This window comes from Lactuca serriola, chromosome 4 (assembly GCF_051521515.1).
Source record: "Lactuca serriola cultivar US96UC23 chromosome 4, Lser_US96UC23_V15, whole genome shotgun sequence".
In the NCBI taxonomy this organism is placed as follows: Eukaryota; Viridiplantae; Streptophyta; class Magnoliopsida; order Asterales; family Asteraceae; genus Lactuca; species Lactuca serriola.
This window is the reverse complement of record NC_136411.1, coordinates 211,853,891-211,875,520: the sequence shown is the minus strand read 5'-3', so window position 1 is coordinate 211,875,520 and position 21,630 is coordinate 211,853,891. Positions and strand designations below refer to the sequence as shown.

The window sequence follows — 21,630 nt, the reverse complement described above, 5'->3', positions numbered from 1 at the left end:
CCCTCCATCAATCAAGGAAGCGGTGGGTAAGAGTCGACACCCATTCAACTGCCATTTTATACAGTTTTCTTATCTCCCCCTTATAGATCGGCTTCGTGAATGAGGCCTACTAATGGTAAGACTGATTCGTCTTATACATATATATAATTATTAATCTTTTAATATTATAATAGTATAAGGGTAGAATTTTAAACTTTTAAAACTCTAGGGTTTAGAATTTAAATATTTCAAAATTAAAACTTTTTAATCAAAATTTAACTTTCAAAACTTGAGGCAAGTTTTGAAACTTTTCAAAACCTTCTAGATCAAATTAAAATATAATTTAATTAATCAAATAATTTGTCATTATCTAAATTTGACCTAATTCAATTTATGGCAAGATAATTCACATCAAATAATACACATAATTATCTTTATCATATAAACTAATAATTATCTTATATTTTGACAATTATCTTCTAATTGGATGAAGATATGCATTACCATAACAGATTAAACAAATTTTTAATTAGAAAAACAATTTATGGTAATCATCAAAATCCAATCTTAGCCAAACTCCCTAAAATTTCCGTCAGATCCCATTCCATGTCGTGGAAGGCTATTCCATGTCGTGGAATCAGACAGAATAAAAAAACGGAACTTTTCAGCTTTGAAAAATTAATCATAGCATCAAATACAATAGAAAAACGACCTAGCCTCTGTTACCACTTATGGGTTTTGAGCATTACATCAATCCTATGGTGCACATGCAACCATAAAGCTTTGAATCTAGGTATTCTCTAATTGTACATGCAATAATCATCCTGAGCTATAAACCCTAATCTAGCATGCATAAATCAAAATTTATATCTAAAAAAATGTTAGAATCTTACCTTTCAATTGTAGCTAACTTGATCTTCAACCTTTGAGAACTTAACACCTCAAATGCGATGCCTCTAATAGGTCACAAACACCACAAGCAATGGAAGAATATTAGAGAGAGAGAGAGGAAGAGGCACAAAATCGGCTAATGATCCTTCTAGGGTTTCAAGTTGCCAAATTCTAAAGTCCCATGGGGTCTTTATATACTTGAGCAACTAGGATTTCAGTCAAAACCATAATCCAGTTGCTTAGTACTTAAGCAGCCCATAGGATCCTTCTAGGAGGCCCCTTGGACGAATTCTATGTGGACTCCCGCATAGATTTCGTCCATCCCTTCCTTATGGATCCTAAGCTCAACTTTGTAACTATCTTATAATTACGATATCAGTCCCTTTAATTTAGTTAATCTCTTTTGACCACAAAATCAATTCTAAATTAATTCTTGACCAATATTAATTAAATAATATGATTTCTCTTTTAATATAGTATTCCTAAAATATATTAATAAATCATAATTAACCTCTTTCTCCATAATTCATCCAGTCAAGTTGCGATGGTGAAGGCAACCCAAAAGGACCATGCTACTATCGCGTAAAGTACATACTAGATATAGTTATGGGCTTAGACACCTAATCCAACAAATCTGTCATAGGCTCAACCCTCGTATCTTAGATGTACGCCAAAAATCCCGAACAACCCAAATGGAGAAGTCTCCTGGCTCTCGTAGCCAAACAAAGGGTTGACCCCTACGAATATTTTTGGTCATTTTGTGTGGTTCTTGTAATATTTTTGGTCCATGTTCTTCCAAGTAAAATGCCTATTTTTTCTTGATTATAGCTGATTTTTGCAATATTGGTCCCAAAAATAGTCATTTAACTTGGAATATGGACCAAAAATGTTACAAATAACAGGTAAGGACCAAAATGGAAAAAATAAGAATTTCATAGGGACCGAAAATATAATTTATTATGCTTATTATAATTGTGTCTTGCCTCCTTCATTATGGATGTTATTATAGGATATTGGGTATTGTTGTTTTTTTAAATTCTTGAGAAATAAATGTATCTTAGTTTTTGTAACATCCCGACTCCTAGGTATTATATTATATAATTTTCATGATTTTGATTGAGCAACTCGACGAGTTGGAGGCCCCCAACTCGTCGAGTAGTGAAGGATTTGGCCGTGTGGGTTTTACGACCAACTCGACGAGTTGGCGCTGTGAGAGGAAACCCTAATTTTCCGGGGTTGTTTCCTATTTAAAGGACCTTAAGCCCTCATTTACGCCTCCCATGTCACCTGACTCCCCTGTATGAAACCCTAATCATTTAGATTGATTTAAGAGAGAAAGAAGAGCTAACTTTGGGCATTCTAGTGCACTATTGGAAGAGAAGATAAGAGTATCAAGGCTTAGAACGAGAAGGGACTATTGGATCCAGTGTTTATCCATCCATAGCTTCTTTTTGAAGGTAACATTCATCACCTTGCTCATTATTTTGATTAGATCTCATTTTTAGGAAGTTTTAGGGCTTTTTTCATCTTTTCTCAAGACTTTGAGTATTTTAAGCTTGCTAAGAGATTGAGACTTTAGATCTGGACCTTATGAGGTCCTTTAAGCCCAAAATTCCAAGCTTTATCAATCTAGAGGAGAGATTTTATGCTTAGGACCCTAAATGGAACTTGTTTTGGCATTTCAAGCCCTAAGTGCCATGCATGGACGTAAAGCTTGCAGCTTTACATAATATCTCAGCCTTGGGAGGCTAGATCTAGAGTTTGGGGTTGTAACTCTGCCTTAAAATGTCTGAATGACAAAATAGACTGAAGGGACTCGACGAGTCGGTGATCTGACACGACGAGTCGGCTAGGGTTTTCCCCGACGAATCTGGACATGAGTAACTCGGCGAGTTGATGAGACAACTCAACTAGTTAAGTTGGATTTTCACGACATTGCTGAAAGAACGAGGGAACTCGACGAGTCTCATAGATTAACTCGATGAGTTGAGTCAACACGGACTTTTGACTCGAGTGTTGACTTTAGGGTTTGGTCAATACAGGGAGTATGGAGACCATAGAGGGATAAAATGGTCTTTTACCTATCCCAAGAGTTACAGAGAGAAAATAGCTTGGTTTATTTAGATTTGTGATTTAAGTGTTAATTAGAGATGCTTATGACATGTAGGCAGGAATTAGACCGTTCGAGGGGTACACGATTTCTTTGCTTACTTACGAGGTGAGTGTTCTCACTATACATACCTTGACTGGTAATTTTGTGTGACTGGAGGGTCTGGTATGTTTTATTGAGTATTGTGATATCCTGCATTATGTCTTTGTGATTTATGTTGTGTATTATTCTGAGCTTTACTGAGTTAGGACCGGAGGGTCCCACTAAGACACATGGAACGGAGGGTCTTATTCGAGACATAGCCATGAGAGGCTAATGAGATGTGTATGGTATTTTGGGAAACCCACTAAGCTTCATGCTTACTGTGTAATGTGTTATGTGTTTCAAGTACTTCTCAGGATCAGGGGAAAACGACGGCTTGATTGTACACACGAGATGGAGTTATGTTTTTGGAGGATCCTGGATTTTATGCAAACAGTTATGAATATGTGTTTTTTATAATCTAACATTTTGGGGATATTGTGAAATGTGTTGATGAGATTTATGTGATTTTAAAATGAACTTTTTGTTTGAAAATTTATGGTGTTACAGTTTTTTACATGGAAATTTTTAACATTTAATTAAAATGCTTTTTAGCAGGAGATTTAAAAATAATGCAAGCTCAAGGTATACTAGCTCATGTGTTTACCTTAAGCTGCGTGTTTATATGTCATGAAAGACAATAAGTAAAAAAGTTGAATTTGAGTTAAAAATGCAAAAGATATACTTGATAGCGTCCATTATGGCTTAGTCAAAGTCAAGCAAACGATCATGAAAAACATTTAATTTTTCCTTGTAAGTAGTGTTTATTTGTTACAACTGAATCATTCAAGGAATAGAATGGTCAAGTCTAAAGAAAATATTGTTTGTTTTATAAAATGGATGATTTTTTTTTATTTTCTACTTGATTTATTTTATTTTATATTATACATAAAAATTGTTTAGATACAAGTAACATAAATTATAGAATCTAATGAGTGTTTACCCATGCAAAATATGCCACACAATATTTTCTGTGTTGTGACTAAAGTCACTAAAATCCTGTAATGTCACTGAAAATAGCATGTATTTTTTTGAATCAAATGAGCATTCAATAACACAAAAAATGTGTTACAAAAAACTTTTCTTCTGTCGTGACATAAAAAAAATGCGACGAAAAACCTAAAAAACTACAACGTCAAAAACAAAAAAGTGTTATTAAAGGGTTTTAATGGGAGCGTTTCTAGTGACACTTATTGTGTGTCCCGCTCATTCTCTAAGAAGCTTTTAATGACATTTTTTGTGTTTTTAGTGGCACTTTTTGTGTGCCACTAGATGACATATTTTTTTATAGTGACCCTTGATGGAGTGGGATGAAGATCAATAGCAACATAAGTGTTTTTGTGTGACAACCATATACACACGAAGAACACATCGATGATAGGTTGGAGCCGAAGCAAAAACGAGTGGAGACCTTGATGAAGGGATTGACGAACACATAAAGAATATGTGTGTCGAAGGCAGGGAAAAATAGTCCGTATTGGGAGAGAATATGTAAGATATTGGGTTATAGAAAGGCTTGGAAATTCTGAGAATCATGTTAAACATTTTCAGATTAAAGTATTTGGGTGGTACTCCCAATCTTTAATTAGATAATACTCAGAAACTTAAGAAACAGAAAAGAGAATGTTCAAGATGTTATGAATAAGAAGAGTACCAACAATTGATTTCGAAAAATAATCATATAACCAGAAAAACTTTCTGTCTTAAAACTGCCATAACAGTTTAATGTCTTAAAACTGTCCAAAAAACGGTCAGGGGCTGCCGCCCCTTGGACTCCGCTCCCAGGGGCGCTGTGCCCAGACCCCCGTTGGTTCAGGGGCTTCGCCCCTAAATAGCAGTATACTTTCAACAAAGACAAAATTAAACAAATGTGCACTCCGCACCATACCGATTTGTTCAATAATTGTCAAAGTGACATTGATCAACAAATTAACCCCATTACACTTAAATAACATTAGTGATGTAAAATCACCAACAAACCTCCCCCATTTAAGTGTAATCTTGATTAACTTAACATTAAAATCATAACAACAAACTGATGCATAAATGAAATATCATGACGATTGAATTTCACATTAGTATATTATCATTCCAAATATTCGAATATTTGGGTGTCACTAAGGATTGAACCCTTTCTATTCTAAGTGAATACATGAAGATAATATATACAACAGTTTACATTCTCAAACTTCTAACTTGACACTATATTTTACTAGCTTGTGTCCCATCCTTCAATAAGCATATCAAAGCCAAGTCCTAACTTCTTGAAGCAACTAATCTTCATGCTTATATAGGTAGTTCTTTTATTCTTGCACCTACAAATGCAATTTTTCAAAAGAACTATTAAGAATATAAATTCAACCTCCTTGACTTGCAGTACTGAACACATACCTTGGGATGATAATAACAATGTGTTCCAATCTTCAAATATCAAGCTTTCCACATTGAATTCAACATCTAATATTACATTAGATGGGAATTGGGTATCTCAATATAAAAGATTTTAAGTGGACTTTAAACTCATCCCTACAACCGCCTTGTGCACAAGATCTCTTGCTAACCCCTTGGTTAGATGATCGACTAAATTCAACCGAGTTCTTACAAACTCCACAGATATCACACCAGTCATGATGAGCTCACGAATCATGTTATGTCTAACACCTAAATGTCTAGACTTTCCATTGTACACTTGACTATAAGCCTTAGCCAAGGTTACAAAACTATCACATCTGATAGAAATGGTAGATATCGGTTTGGGCCATAGTGAAATTTCATAAATTAAATTCCTTAGCCGCTCAGCTTCTTTACCAGCAGCAGACAATGCAACAAACTCAGACTCCATGGTTGAGTTAGTAATACAAGTATGTTTCTTAGATGCCCAGGAAATGACACCTCCTCCAAGAATAAACACCCAACCACTAGTAGATGAGTGATCCTCTAAGTTGTTAATCCAGCTGGCATCTGAATAACCTTCCAAAACAGAAGGATATCCACTATAAGTTAAGCCATAATTCATGGTCCCTTTCAAGTACTTGAATATTCTACTCACAGCTTGCCAATGATGTGAACTAGGATTACTAGTATATCTACTAAGCCTTCCCACAACATATGCTATATCAGGACTAGTACTAATCATGGCATACATCAGACACTCAATAGCCCTTGAGTATTCAAGTTGAGACACTGGAGATCCTTTATTAGGTAGAAGCTTAAGACTAGGATCTATAAGAGTGCTAACAGGAGAACAATTCTCAAAGTTAAACTTTTTCAATATCTTCTCAATATAATGAGATTGAGAAATTGAAATCCCATTGTTTCCTTTTCTAATTCTTATACCAAGAATTACCTCAACCTCCCCCATGTCTTTCATATCAAAACTAGAGGATAAGAATTTCTTGGTTTTATCAACTTCTTCTAAATCAGTACCAAAAATCAACATATCATCTAAATATAAGCAAATCATGACTCCTTTACCAGAAGTATCAAATTTGCTATATACACACTTGTCAGCTTGGTTTAATGCAAAACCATTAGACAAGACAACATCATCAAACTTTTGATGTCATTGTTTTGGTGCTTGTTTCAAACCATATAATGATTTCTTCAACTTGCACACTTTGCGGCTTGATATCATGTTTAATAGTGAAATACCCGTTAACCTTTGTATTGTATTTCATTTCTTTATATAGTACAACTAGTTATACATTTACACATATGACCCCTATATTATAGGAGAATATAAATATCTAAACTACACAAAATAATTAACATTCTAACCTATTAGATAAATGGTTTTAAATATTATATTGTAATGATGTTTATGTAAAACATATCTTCATATTTTAATAAATAAATAAGTTTATTCTTCTATTGACAAGTGTCATACTATTAAAATCTCTCATCAATATTATATGTCACCTATCATGCCACTTGTTAACCTATTAATTATCAATTTCAAATTTCAAATTTTAAAATTTAAATTTCTCACTCTAATTACATTAAATTAATAATTGATCATCCATTATAAATTTTAAAATTTTTCATTCTAATTATATTAAATTAGTAACATTATATTAAAAAATTAAATTAAATTAATACAGATTATAAGGTGATATAACTTCAAATATTTATTTAAATCAATGATTATATTTTTATATAACTAAAAAAATATTTTTTAAATAATAATTTATTTAAAACAACTGATTAATAATTTTGATTTTTAATCTGAAAGTTTAATTAATTTTATAACTGTGATTTTCACATGTTATAAACTAATGTGACACTGTATAAATATACAAAGCATTCGTATAAAAGTATAAATAACTTAGGCACACGTTTTGTTCCTAAAAACAATCCGGAAGAAAACGGTCAAAACTATAATTAATTTGGTGCTGTCATTTATGCACCCTTCTTATTATCATAATTAATTTGGTGATGTCATTTATGTACCCTTCTTATTATCATATTATATGTAAGAGCATTTATAATTGGAAGTTTAACGGTAATATCGAATAAATTAGTAAATCTAGCTATTATTCAATTGATAAATAATTATAATTGTGGGTTGTCAATGGATTTTGGAGTTAAATGGTTATTAAACTTTTCGATAAATACTATAAATTAGTTTTTGTAATATATTGAAATTTATATAGTTGAATGTAATATAGGAAAAAATAATTAAATTATATGAAATATAAAGATTCCCTAAAAATTATGGTTATTATAGAAATTGCATTTTCAAGAAATATATCTTTTATACAAGGATGTTATTTGGTTAATTCACACACTTGTTTGCATCGGTCCATATAAAAATTGATTATGACATTACCTTGTGAAAGATACATTTGGTTATAGTTATTTATTTATTTATTTACTTCCTAAACGCATGAGACTTTATTTTGGATAAACACGAGACATGAAACATTGTTTGATCAAAACCATTCCATTTTAATTTTCACTTGCGTCATCATTTGTCTTACATAAAGGTAGATCAAACCTTTGAACGGAAATAGAAACCAAAATGATCAAACGATAAAATTGTATCTTCGACCTCGAATTGATCACTAAATGGCCATGATGAATCTTAAATGCAACCCGACAATCGTCTTGAATTTGCTTCCGGTAGCCAAAAAATAAAAAACTAACTTTCTTGTAATGAATCTTGATCAAATGATTCAAAAGATGAACAAGAGATCAATACATAACCGATAAAGGAAATAATCATTTACATTTACTTACGTATTTACCCTTCAAGATCAAAGTCATTACAACGTGAACCCAAGTGAATCGGCTGCAGATCTAGCCATTATTCCTTGAAATTCCTTGAAACTAATCACACCATCGCCATCAGTATCGGCGTTTCGAACCATTTCAGAGAGCTCACGATACGTCAATGGCTGACCCATCTTCGTCATGGATTTAGCCAGCTCAGCCGGCGTAATGAACCCACTCCCATCCCTATCAAACGATTGAAAGATCTGCATAAGCTCATGTTGATTGATCAAAATATCTTCGCTCATCATCTGCGATGACATGGCGCTAACCAATTCATTAAACTCGACAGTCCCGCTCCCATCGGAATCCATGTTCTTGAACAGCTTATGGATCTGCTCTCCGGTTGGTTTCAGGCCAAGAGAGCGGAGGAGGGCCGCCACCTCGAGGTGGGTGAGGGACCCGTCTTTGTCCAGGTCGAATCTTGTAAATATTTCCCGGAGCTGGTTCAGTTGGTCCTCCGGCAAACTTGACATGGTGAAGAACGGCGGTTGATGGTGGTGCTGATCTCTTAGGGATATATGTTTTTACAATGATATTGATTAAATTGGTGGCGGTGCAAGGGTGGCTGTTTTTTCAATGGTGGCAATAGAGGGATCTGGGTTGTGGTGGAGGTATGCATGCATGTATTATTGGAGAACTATGCGGTAGATGGATAACAAGGTTTTTAATGCAATGGACGTATCGACTCTTGTGGTGATCGTATTTTAATCATTTTTTGCCAACTACATGGAAAAAGTGTGATACACATTACCACATAAATAAAATGTTACATGTGCATGTAATAATATTTAGTATATGCTTATATTTGTATCGGATCGTATATGCTATTTAGGTTGGTAGTTTTAAGCCTCGGATATCATCTATCCTAATAAAAAAAAATAACGTTGTCACATATCATCACCTTATACACTATGTCATATGTCATTTTTTTCTATTTTTCCAGTTACCTTTAATTCCACTTGGCAAATTCTATTTTTTTTGCTTTTAAATTAAATCTGTAATAAAAATACAATAAATGAATTTCGCCGAATTTAAAGAAAGTAAATATCTCCTTAAAAGCTCATCTAATTTTTGCAAGGAAGGTATTAAATTCAAATAAACCTTCTTAATTATCATGAACAAAGTTCTGTCAATCCCTATAAACATAACGCTAATTTGGAGAAACTTTTCAAACATTGTTTCACTCACGTAAAATTTGCAAAGAATGTATCAAACTTTGATATCCTTTCCAAAAATAACTTTAGTAACTTACTTTTTATGTATAAGTCAATTCTATTCATTAGTTACCACTGTCTCTTGAAATATTGAGTTTACAGCATCGTGTTCCAAAGTTTCGCATAATCACAATGGAAAATTTTCTTTTCAATCACTGAGTTCAATCCTTTCGGTAAGTTTATAAAAAAACTACTTTTAAATTGTTTCTTTATCTTTTGTTTCTTCTTGTGTTTTTAATGTGTGTTGTTTTTTTAACATCAGTTTCTGCTTCTCAATGTGTATGCGTGTGTCGGTGTGTGTGCCTTAACTGTTTATGTTTCTGTGTGTTTGTGTTTAACTGTTTATGTTCCTAAATCAATGCAAGATAAAACATATGATTGTGACTTTTGACTTTTCATTTCATGTATCAAAATGTGGTAGATAGTTTGTAACTCTTTATGTATAAGTTCTGGAGCAACATTGAAACTGTAAATAAGTAAGATGAACAAGGATTTTTCATGTAGACTTTTGTTAAACAAGAGAGTTAGAATGAACTAAATTTTCTTTTTAAGCCCCTGTTTTCCATCTTAAGTCATTGCTTTCAACCTTGGGACTCAACCTTGAAACCATTTACAGCAATACAATTAAAAAAAATTAATTGTTATTCATGTTTTTTTTTCAACTGTGTTGTTTTATGTGTTTTCCTACTTATTTGAAAGTTGTTATATTTGTTTGGTGTGATGAAATGGAAACAGGAAAATGAATGAAATAGTCTATTATCACTGTTATTGTCGTTTTTTTTTTGTTTTAATGTTGATTAATTAAAGTGAAAAATACAAATACTTTTTTACGTCCTCAGCTATTTATGATTTCTGTATAACCAAGGGGCAAAAACGTCATTTTTACGGTTTTCTTGGTTGTTTGCACATTTGGTACATATAAACCTAAATGTGAATTTGCATAGATTCAATATACTATAATTAAAAAAAAACATATAAATATTCTTCAAAACTCCAGTGGTTTCATTAGACATAGCAGGTAAGAAAGTGAATACATCCTTAAAATCATGATAACTTCAGTGCTGTTATATGTGTTTTCCTATTTATTTAAAAGTGGTTATATTTTTTTGGTGTGATTGAATGGAAATAGGAAAAGGAATGGAATGGTTTATTATCACTATGGTTGTGGAGTTTTTTGTTTTAATGTTGATTGATTAAAGTGAAAAATACTAATATTTTTTTTCTATCCCCAGCTACTTATGATTTTTGTATGAGCAAAGGGCAAACACGTGGTCATTTTTACAAATTTGTTGGCTATTTAACACATTTGGTCCATATTGACCTAAATTTCTATTTGCATTCGTTCAATCTACTTCCAATTCAAATATATATATATATATATATATATATATATATATATATATATATATATATATATATATATATATATATATATATATATATATATATATATATATATATATATATATATATATATATATATATACCTTAATGAAATTGTAAATTATCAAGATTATGGAAATACAGAAATTGTAAATTACCTTAATGAAACCATTGAAATTATCAAGATTATATATATATATATATATATATATATATATATATATATATATATATATATATATATATATATATATATATATAATCTTGATAACTCCAATGGTTTCATTAAGGTAATTTACAATTTCCATATTTTGTATTTTGGGCATTGCTATAGAACCCATTTTGTTTTACTGTTTTCTGTAAAAAAAAAAATGAAAATTCCATTTTATAGCAACTTAAAATAAAGTAACTCTCCTCGTAAGATACGTAATACAATTTTTTCCCCTACAATATGGTGAGCCTGTTGACCTTCGTATGTTTTGATTACAGTTGTGGGACACTTCTGTTAAATTTAATTACTTATGTTATCTTTAAAACTTTTGTAAACTAATATATTTGTAAATTAATAATTTTTAGTCATTATGATTTCTCTCTACCTTATTTGACAGTTTTACACATTTGGTACATGATTGACGTAAATGCGTTTTGTCATTTATGCAATTGAAATTGTGTTTTCTTATGGTAATGGAAAACATGAAGATTAGCATCATAAGTGAGTTAACTTTCTCACAAGATGACTATACCATTAAGGTCCGTGTCATCCGTCTATGGAAACAAACTTTATGGAATCAGCAAATCCGTATGATTGGCATGATATTGGTGGATGAAATGGTATGTTATAACGTACGTATCTTAACGTACAATTATATGTATGTGTATTATAACTTACATATTTTATATATCATTACATTTATTGTATGCTTATTAATTAATATTTGATTTTTTATCTTAAAGGCTCCAAAATTGAATGTAACGTGGACAAACCATTTGCATCTCTTTAAGGAAAATCTTTTAAAGAATATGGTGATTACTACATTCATAAACTCACATTAGGGTTAAATGAAGGTGTTATAAAGTTTGTTGACGGTCCACACACAAATTCTATTTCCAGTATACCACGAAGGTAACTATATGCACATATTTTTGCGAGCCACATAATTCTTTTTATTTTGTAGACCTCCGACAATTTCATGATAATGCAATCAACCCGAAAATTTCATTTGGTTAGTGCATTTCCTTTCAACCCATTCCTAATGGATTAAAATATTTAAATTTCTTTTTTACACTACAAAAAAAACATACTTACATTTTTCATTTTGTATAATATAGATGTTATTTGAAACGTTTTCCAATGTTTTCCATTAGAACTTGCAAATGACAAACAAGAAAAGAAAATCACATTCAAAATGGAGGATTTAGAGTGGGTTTTATTTTTTATACCTATAATTATTCTTCTTATGATACATTCTTTTAGTAATTTTCATCATTTTTAGAGAGTACGTGAAGTTTTTGTTACTCTATGGGGAAGGTATGCTGGCGAAATTAATGCATATGTCTCTAAGCATACCGGTCATTTTGTATTGCTTATTCAATGTGCTAAGTTGAAGCTTGTGCGATGTACTTACTTAGTAAATTATTAATTTGTAATATTTATATTAATAACATATCTATGATATGAATTTGTTAACATGCGGAAAAATATTAAATTTCGTTTTCAGATAGTTAACACCTACTTGGCCACAAAACTTTATATTGAAGATAACATTGAGGAGATAACAACATTTAAAAAAAGGTTATGTGAAATTTCTACATGATTTCTCATTACGTTTTAATGTTTCAATAATATAGAGTTATACTATCCAACATTAATTAACTTAATTAGTTTACAAGCAAAAAAAAGCACTTTGACTTCTTCGATTTCACGTACCTCGGGATCATCCATCATGTATTCACTACATGATGACTTTCTTCAAAAGAACTCTTTTCACCAAATATCCGTTATTCACGAATTGGACGAGGTATATGAATTATCCTTTTTTTATTTAGTTAATTCAATACTTAAATATTTACTACACCTAAATACACCTAATATCATAGGTAGGTTGTGCGGTAATTCTTGGCACAATAAAGATGTTCGAAGATAAACGGAACTGGTATTATAATGCTTGCAAACATTGCAAGTCAAAGGTTCAAATAGTTAAGGTTCCAGATGAGACTTTCAATGACTTAGACCAGTTAGAAGAGAAATAGATTATGGTTTGTACGAATGAAAAGTGTAAGGACAAACTTATTACTGTTGAACCAATGTGTGTAATAAATATTAACTTAGTATATTATTCTTCAATATTATTATATTTAACTTACATTTTTTAATTTTTTATGTGTTTTTTAGTTTTATGATCAAAGTTCGAGTTCAAGGTTTAGTTGGTGTTGTCAGTCTTATGATCTTTGATCATGAAGTCAAAAATATTCTGAAATTATCTGCTACTGATTTATTATCAAAATATGAGAGGGTATATGTTTCTTATACACAATACCATCTTGCTAAATACAACTTAATTTTCACACATTGATTTAATTGTTATTTTCTATTAATATTTTTCTGTAGTTTGACAATACAAGTGAGTTTCCTATTGAGTTGAATGTCATGATCAACAAAAAGTTGGCTTTCAAGATTGTTGTCAAGACATTTAATTTTTCAAGATTTAGTCGTTCTTACAACATTTCCAAAATAACGGATAATGTTGACATTATTCTGCTTTGGAGAAAATTGAGAAAAAGAGTAGGATTGAACAGGTAAAATACACCAACTTAATCAATTTAAAACATACATATTTTGAAAATACTATTTTCTAGATTCCTTAACCCAACATACTGTTTTATTTTATCAATAATTTTATAGGACATGGATATAGAATCTATTAATATAATTGGCTCAGAATTTGCATCTGAAGAAATAGTGGGTTGTAAGGTAAACTACAATACAACATCATTTACTCTTATATATGTTATCCTTTATATTACTAAATCAACATTATTTATTTTTTAATTTAAGGATGCTACTTCCCACACTGTTGATAATACTCCTATGTCGAATATTCCCTCTGGCATTTGTACAAGTCCATCAAGAACAACCAACAACCTTAATTCAGCACCTACAAGTGTCAAACGTAAACTTGTAGATGTTTATGATCTTGATGATGACGTTTATGAATCAACAACGAAACCTAATGCACCCCGTAACGGAGATGGAAAAGTTGGTGGAACAACTAAATTGTTGATTCCTAAAGTTGAAAAGTGATCTTGTTTATGAAGACAATAACTTCGATCTTTCTTTGCTACTCTATGCTATTTTCTTAGACATTTTTTTTTCAATATTCGACACTTTTACTTGCATTTTATTTGGCATTTTAATATTTAGTGTTTGATACACTATGAATATTCATTCGTCTTAGGTTTTACTTTTTCTTTTATTATAAGCAACTTGGATATGATTATTTATGCAATCATTATATTGCACTTTATATTTGGACATTACATTCATATTTTCTTCATAATCGTCTTTTATATTTCAGTTAATAAAGGCATTTTTCTTAGTAGTCTCTTTCACATCCTACAACAAAATTTAACCGATCATCCAAATACACAGAATTTTTTACTCTTATTATTTGATATATATTTAAATCTTCACAACTTTCTTTCACAGTACATGATTCTTATACATAACTTGACTTGATGTATAAGTAATTTTATGCTACATTCCAAAACTCACAATTTGCAGAGTAAATTTTGTTATTTTTCCAATTACCCTAATAAAAGAAAATAACATTGTCATATGTCATCACCTTATTCACTATGCAACATGACATTTTTTTCTATTTTTTCAATTACCTTTAATTCCACTCGGCAAATTCTAATTTTTTTGCTTTTAAATTAAATCTGTAATAAAAATACAATATATGAATTTCGTTGAATTTAAAGAAAGTGAATACCTCCTTAAAAGCTCATGTAATTTTTGCAAGGAAAGTATTAAATGCAAATAAACCTTCTTAATTATCATGAACAAAAGTTTGTCAATCCCTTTAAAAGTAACGCTAATTTGGAGAAACTTTTCAAACATTGCTTCACTCATGTAATTTTTGCAAGGAATGTATCAAACTTTGACATCCTTTCCAAAAATCATTTTAATAAATTACTTTTTATGTATAACTCAATTCTATTCATCTGTTATCACTGTCTCTTGAAATATTGAGTTTACAACATCGTGTTCCAAAGTTTTGCATCATCAAAGTGGAAAATCTTCTTTTCAATCACAGAGTTCAATCCTTTTGGTAAGTTTATAAAAAAACTACTTTTAAATTGTTTGTTTATCTTTTGTTTCTTCTTGTGTTTTTTAATGTGTGTGTTGTTTTTTTAACATCAGTTTCCACTTCCCAATGTGTATGCATGTGTGTGCCTTAACTGTTATGTTCATGTGTGTCTGTGTTTAACTGTTTATGTTCCTAAATCAATGCAAGATAAAACGTATGATTGTGACTTTTGACTTTTCATTCCATGTATCAAAATGTGGTAGATAGTTTGTAACTCTCTATGTATAAGTTCTGGAGCAACATTGAAACTGTAAATAAGTAAGATGAACAAGAATTTTTCATGTAGACTTTTGTTAAATAGGAGAGTTAGAATGAACTAAATTTTCTTTTTAAGCCCCTGTTTTCCATCTTAAGTCCTTGCTTTCAACCTTGGGATTAAAACTTGAAACCATTTATAGTAATATAATTAAAAAAAAGTTAATTGTTATTCATCTTTTTGTTCAACTATGTTGTTTTATGTGTTTTCCTACTTACTTGAAAGTTGTTATATTTGTTTGGTGTGATGGAATGGAAATAGGAAAAGGAATGGAATAGTCTATTATCACTGTTATTGTCAATTTTTTTTTAATGTAGATTAATTAAAGTGAAAAATACAAATACTTTTTTCTATCGCCAACTATTTATGATTTCTATACGACCTAGGGGCAAAAATGTCATTTTTATGGTTTTCTTGGTTGTTTACGCATTTGGTACATATTAACCTAAATGTGAATTTGCATAGATTCAATCTACTTCCAATTCAAAAAAAACATATAAATATTCTTCATAACTCTATTGGTTTCATTAGGCATATCAGGTAAGAAAGTGAATACCTCCTTAAAATCATGATAACTTCAATGTTGTTATATGTCTTTTCCTATTTATTTAAAAGTGGTTATATTTTTTTGGTGTGATGGAATGGAAACAGGAAAATGAATGGAATGGTCTATTAGCACTATTATTGTGGATTTTTTTATTTTAATGTTGATTGATTAAAGTGAAAAATACTAATTCTCTTTTCTGTCCCCAACTATTTATGTAAAATTATTACAAAAAAACATGTAATTCTTAACAATTTATATTAATTTTTTAATAAAAAAAATTGTGTAATACAAGAGTCTCACATCTAGTATAAGTAATCAATATTCAACCAAATTTAGGTTCAATGAACCCTAATTTATATTTTATATATTAACTTTAGGTTCAATGGAACCATAATCTTCCCTAATAAATGAAAATAATTTTGTCATTTGTCAATCTCTTATTAGTTTTGACACTTGTCATTTTATGTTATTTTTGAAATAAATATTATCCACTTGTCTATTTCTGATTTGTCTCAAATTTTAAAATTAAAATCATATACTTATATATGTAAAATATTGAATATAATATATATGATTATTTTTTTTGATAAAAAAATTGATGTTTATTTTTTAAAATAAATCAATATACGTAGAAAAGATATAAATATAAGGATATAAAATGTCATATATTCAAAATAGATAGGTTGTTAATGTAAAAATATAGGTATAAATTCATTACTTTCTCTTAACCTAGTAAAAAAGGATGCAACCGTCAAGAAAAAGAGTAGGCCAATTTCCTGCTAGCTACATGCATTTTCCGGTGATGTTTCACGACGACTTTTAGTGATTTTCGTTGACCTTGAAGCGAGCTTCACACGTCGACCGAAGCTAGGTCTTTTTTTCTCATTCTATCTACGACAGTGATGACTTCAGGCGAGCTTTGCATGTCGACTAATAGTTTTTTTAATATGTAAATAATTATTATTTATAAATCTATTTACTAAAATATTATTTATTTTTTATTCTATAGATAATTTATTAATACTATTTTTATAAAATATGCCTAAATATTTGTATTCAATTTAAAAAAAAAAAAAGTTAAAACGCGACACACCATTAATCTATTAAAAAATATTATAAAAGTTGATATTTTTATAAAAAAATAAATTGATAAAAAAAGTTGATGATTTTTGTTAAAATAAATAAATATATGCAAAAACTATAAAATATATAAATATAAAGGTATAAAATATCATACTTTTTTTAAAATAAGTAGACTGATATTTTAAAGTTCTATTACTTCATACTTAAGTTTAGAATGAGAAAAATGTTATAAATACCACAAATTGAATATGACATTGAAAAAAAAATTAAAAATGTTTAATATATTTATGTAAAACAGACGGATAAATTATGAACATACAAAAAAAAAATAGAAGCCACAAATAAGTTTTACGGAGGTCATTAAAAAATAAAAAATAGTGAACAATACCCCACCCCTGCATTCTTATGGTCAATGATTATGCATTCTTATGGTCAATGATTAGTCCTAATTTTGAACAAAAAACTAAAAAAGAAAAAATAGAAGTCGTCGGTAAAAAGAAAAAAAAAAAATAGGAGCGTCAGTTGTATCAATTGGCTCAAAAGTCTATTATAGTATAGGTGTATAGTAAAGTTACCAAACTCTTAATAATTAAGGGGGTAAGATTATAAAATATGTGGTATTAATAAGCGAACGTGGTAGCGGATGCCTTGAGCGCAAGTCGGTTGGACCTTCTATTGAGGTGACATGTATGAGGATATATATGGATTCTCCACTTGTCGGTTTGATTAGGAATGCTATGAAGGTGTTCGAGAGGAGAATTGGAAGATTGAGAAGATCATATATGGACGAGATTACTAGATTTGTGCCGGACAGTCATGGTTTGTTGACCCGTTGTGGTCTAGTATGGGTTCTTGTGTCTCGTGGGGTCATAAAATAAGAACTTAAAATAATACCATTAAATAAAACAAATCCTACTATCAAGTTATTCTATAACTACAAGTGATGTCCAACCTAGCTGGGTTGATGCACCGGGTTTTATACCCATGTAGGGCGTGAGGTTGGAAGTTCGATTCCCTTAAACTACCTCTTATGGTGCCACATGTGGGAAATTTTTCCCTGAAAATCCCTATGGGGGCTGGAGTTTCCCTTTAAAGGAGCTCGAACCCGGGGTGCTCGTTGAAATATTGCGAGTAGACTTTCATTTGATTCGTTTGCCGTTTAAAAAAAAAGTTATTCTATAACTCTATATGTTAATATACCCAAATTGCAACAATTAACCCCTGTAAAACATTAACAAACAAAGTGATTTACGTATATGGATGATGTATTTAATTCCATAATGGCAACACACTTACAATGTCTATAAATTATATCAAAATTTTAACACGATAATATTGGAAACTTTTAGTTCTTTGATAGTAAAGTTATAAGTAATACTTACGGTTAACAAAATTATATTTTCATTTTTACGTACAAATAAAAACAATTCTCATGAAACATAAGTATACAAAACCCTAGTTTTCTATCGTTGTATGTTCTACAAACTTTAACCAAATCTATGATCAAATGTTTTTCCTAACAAACTACTTTGAAGGACCTTGGTGTGGTGTGTACAACCAAACGACCCTTCTTAATTATATGATACCTGAACAAAAGCCATTTCATCATTATCTCAATACCACAAATTAAAAAATCCTAACAATTCTTCACAAACCCATGATCATATGAATTCCAAAGTGACAATCAACTCCTTGAAGAAACTGTCACACCCCCAAAACGGAACGACGGAAACGTTCGGGGGCGGATGACATCATGTATAATATCGCAACCATTGAATAATAGTAATCAAAGCAACAACAATCATTGTATTGATATTGACATGTTTACATTGAATTTGAATAATATATGACTGACTCCAAGGGTAAATAGCAAAGTAAACACTCGAAGCTACTATGCTCCGCCTTCTAGAACCTGCCCAAGTACCTGTCTACTAGTGCCCTGAGAATACAAGTTGTGACAACCGTCAATTTTTGGTCAACTCAAAGTCAACTTAAGTCAACAAGTCAAGTCGGTCAACTCATCAAACCCTTGTATATAGGCTGTAAACGAACTGAACGTTCGACAAACCATTCGGCGGGAAATTCGTTTATGTTCGTTTATTTAATAAATGAACGAACATGAACAATGGTCCCGTTCGTTCATTTATGTTCGTGAACGTTCGTTTATGATGTTCGTTTACGTTCGTTTAAGTTTATTTATATTCATCTATATTCAATTATTTTTTATTATATTGCTATATTTTATGTTCGTTTATGTTCATATATGTTCAATTGTGTTTTTTATCTTTGTTCGTTTATGTTCCTTTAGCATGTTCATGAACATAAATGAACGAACATGAACAAAGTAATCTGTTAAATGAACGAACACGAACAAGAAAATCTTATTCGTTTATCCGTTCGTGTTCATTTGTTGTTCGACTAACTTAAACGAATGAACATGAACAAGAACTTGTTCATGTTCGTTTGGTTCGTTTACAGCCCTACTTGTATATTAGGGTTTCCATCATGACTCTTATTGTTCCTACTCTCAATCTTAATATAAAGTATCCCTTAGAGTTTTCAGGTGTTCGGAAATTCTAAACCCTAATCAAGGTAAGTGATGAATCTACTCGATAGGACATTATTCTATATCCCTCGAGAGCGTATAACACTCATAACAAGGCTTAACAGAGTGTAAGAACCTTGCATTGCGAAGCCAAACACTCAAAAAGGTAACAAAAGAAGTCTCTTCCAATCACTTTCACTCTAACTCTCCCAAAACTCTCTAAGAGAAACCTCCCCAAGTGTGTGAAATCTCTCCCAAATCTCTCTCTGTATGAGAAATCTCTCCCAAATCTCTCTCGATATGAGAAATCTCTCCAAGAATGTGAAATTTCTCCCAAATCTCTCTCTTTATGAGAAATCTCTCCAAGAATGTCAAATCTCCCCCAAATCTCTCTAAGTATGTCAAATCTCTCCCAAATCTCTCTAAGTATGCCAAATCTCTCCAAGTATGACAAATCTCTCTCAAAATCTCTCTCTCAACTTTTTATAATCACTCAGGGCATCCCGGCCCTTGAATTTGACGAAAACAGCTCGAAAACAGAAGTCTACGCGAAAACAGCCTTAAGGAACCGAAACCCCTCTTAGGAGCCGAAACTCCTCTTAGGAACCGAACCTCTTAGGAACCGAACCTCTTAGAGTCGAACCTCGTGAGAACCGAAACCCTCTCAACCGAAATGGACCGAGCACTCGGTCTATTTCGGTCCCCTAATCAAATCTGAACCGAGACTCTCCCCTTCCCAACTTCGGCCCGAGAGAGCTTGACTTTCGGTCCGAGAGGACTTGATCTTCGGTCCGAGAAGCGACCCGCGCAACCCAACCTCTACTCTCGGTTCCTCTTCTACTCTCGGTTCCCATGCACAACCTTGCCTCGCCTTCGGTTCTAAGCTCCTAAGGAGCCGAACCTTCGCATCTTCGACCTGAACTTCGGAATTTGACAGTTTTTGCCCGGTTACCAATATTTTTAGTGTTTTGAGCTTGTTTTTCGAGATTTTAACGCGGGATTTTCACCCAAAATCATATTTTAACATAATAAACCCTAAATATTCATATTTTAACTATATTTTGGGGAAATTCATTGCCTAAGAATAAAATCTATTTGGTAAGATATTTAGGTGGAGTGTTGACTTATCATTTGGACAAGGACACAAGCAACCTCCCCATACCTTCATAGTACAACCCCCAGTCACTATCAAGATTCAAGGCTTGTTTCCAAGATTTCCTTCTACATTTGGTAAGTATCTTCCTCCTACACTTACATATTCTACTATCTTTCATCCAAATCATAGATTGCTTACACAAACATCGTCATATTTGTGTTAGATCTTCAAATCTTCAAGCATCTCTCAAGTGTTCTTGAGTTGAACACTTCTTTTCTCCATCATTCATCTACTGAAATCACTCAAGGTGAGTTCATACCCCTATCTTTTCATGTTTTTCATAAGTTTTAAGGTGGGTGGGGGGGAATACAAGTTAAAACACCAAGAACACAACTAAACTCAAATATCAGCTTTCAACAGAATAGTTAATGTTCATTCACGGACTGTTTTCGTAAACTTAAACTTTTTAGTTGTAACACCGTGAATTTCAAAACAATTATTCGCATAATTTAAAAACATTTTCATTTAATTTTCATAAACATCAGTGTTTGAAACTCCAATCAATGTCATACAATGAATCCCAAGATCACATATCATAAAAATCCCATGTGTGTGTACTGATCAAGCCGGCGCCTTCCCACGGTCATGACTAGTACCTGAAACAATAAACACCAACACTGTAAGCACAAAGCTTAGTGAGTTCCCCAAAATACCACACATAACACATATTAGCCACTCGAGGCTATAACTCTGTGGGTCCGTAGACCCTACTCTGTGAACCCTGTGGTTCTAACTCTGGGA

The 21,630-nt window shown here is 31.4% G+C and overlaps 1 protein-coding gene across 1 annotated transcript; it reads right to left on the bottom strand.

Moving 5' to 3' along the window:
• Positions 1-8,194: 8,194 nt before the first annotated feature.
• LOC145100530 (putative calcium-binding protein CML16) lies at positions 8,195-8,981 on the bottom strand. Its single transcript, XM_079037770.1, has one exon. It carries the CDS (start codon positions 8,806-8,808, stop codon positions 8,326-8,328), a length of 483 nt encoding a protein of 160 aa, XP_078893896.1. The 5' UTR covers positions 8,809-8,981; the 3' UTR covers positions 8,195-8,325.
• Positions 8,982-21,630: the final 12,649 nt, after the last annotated feature.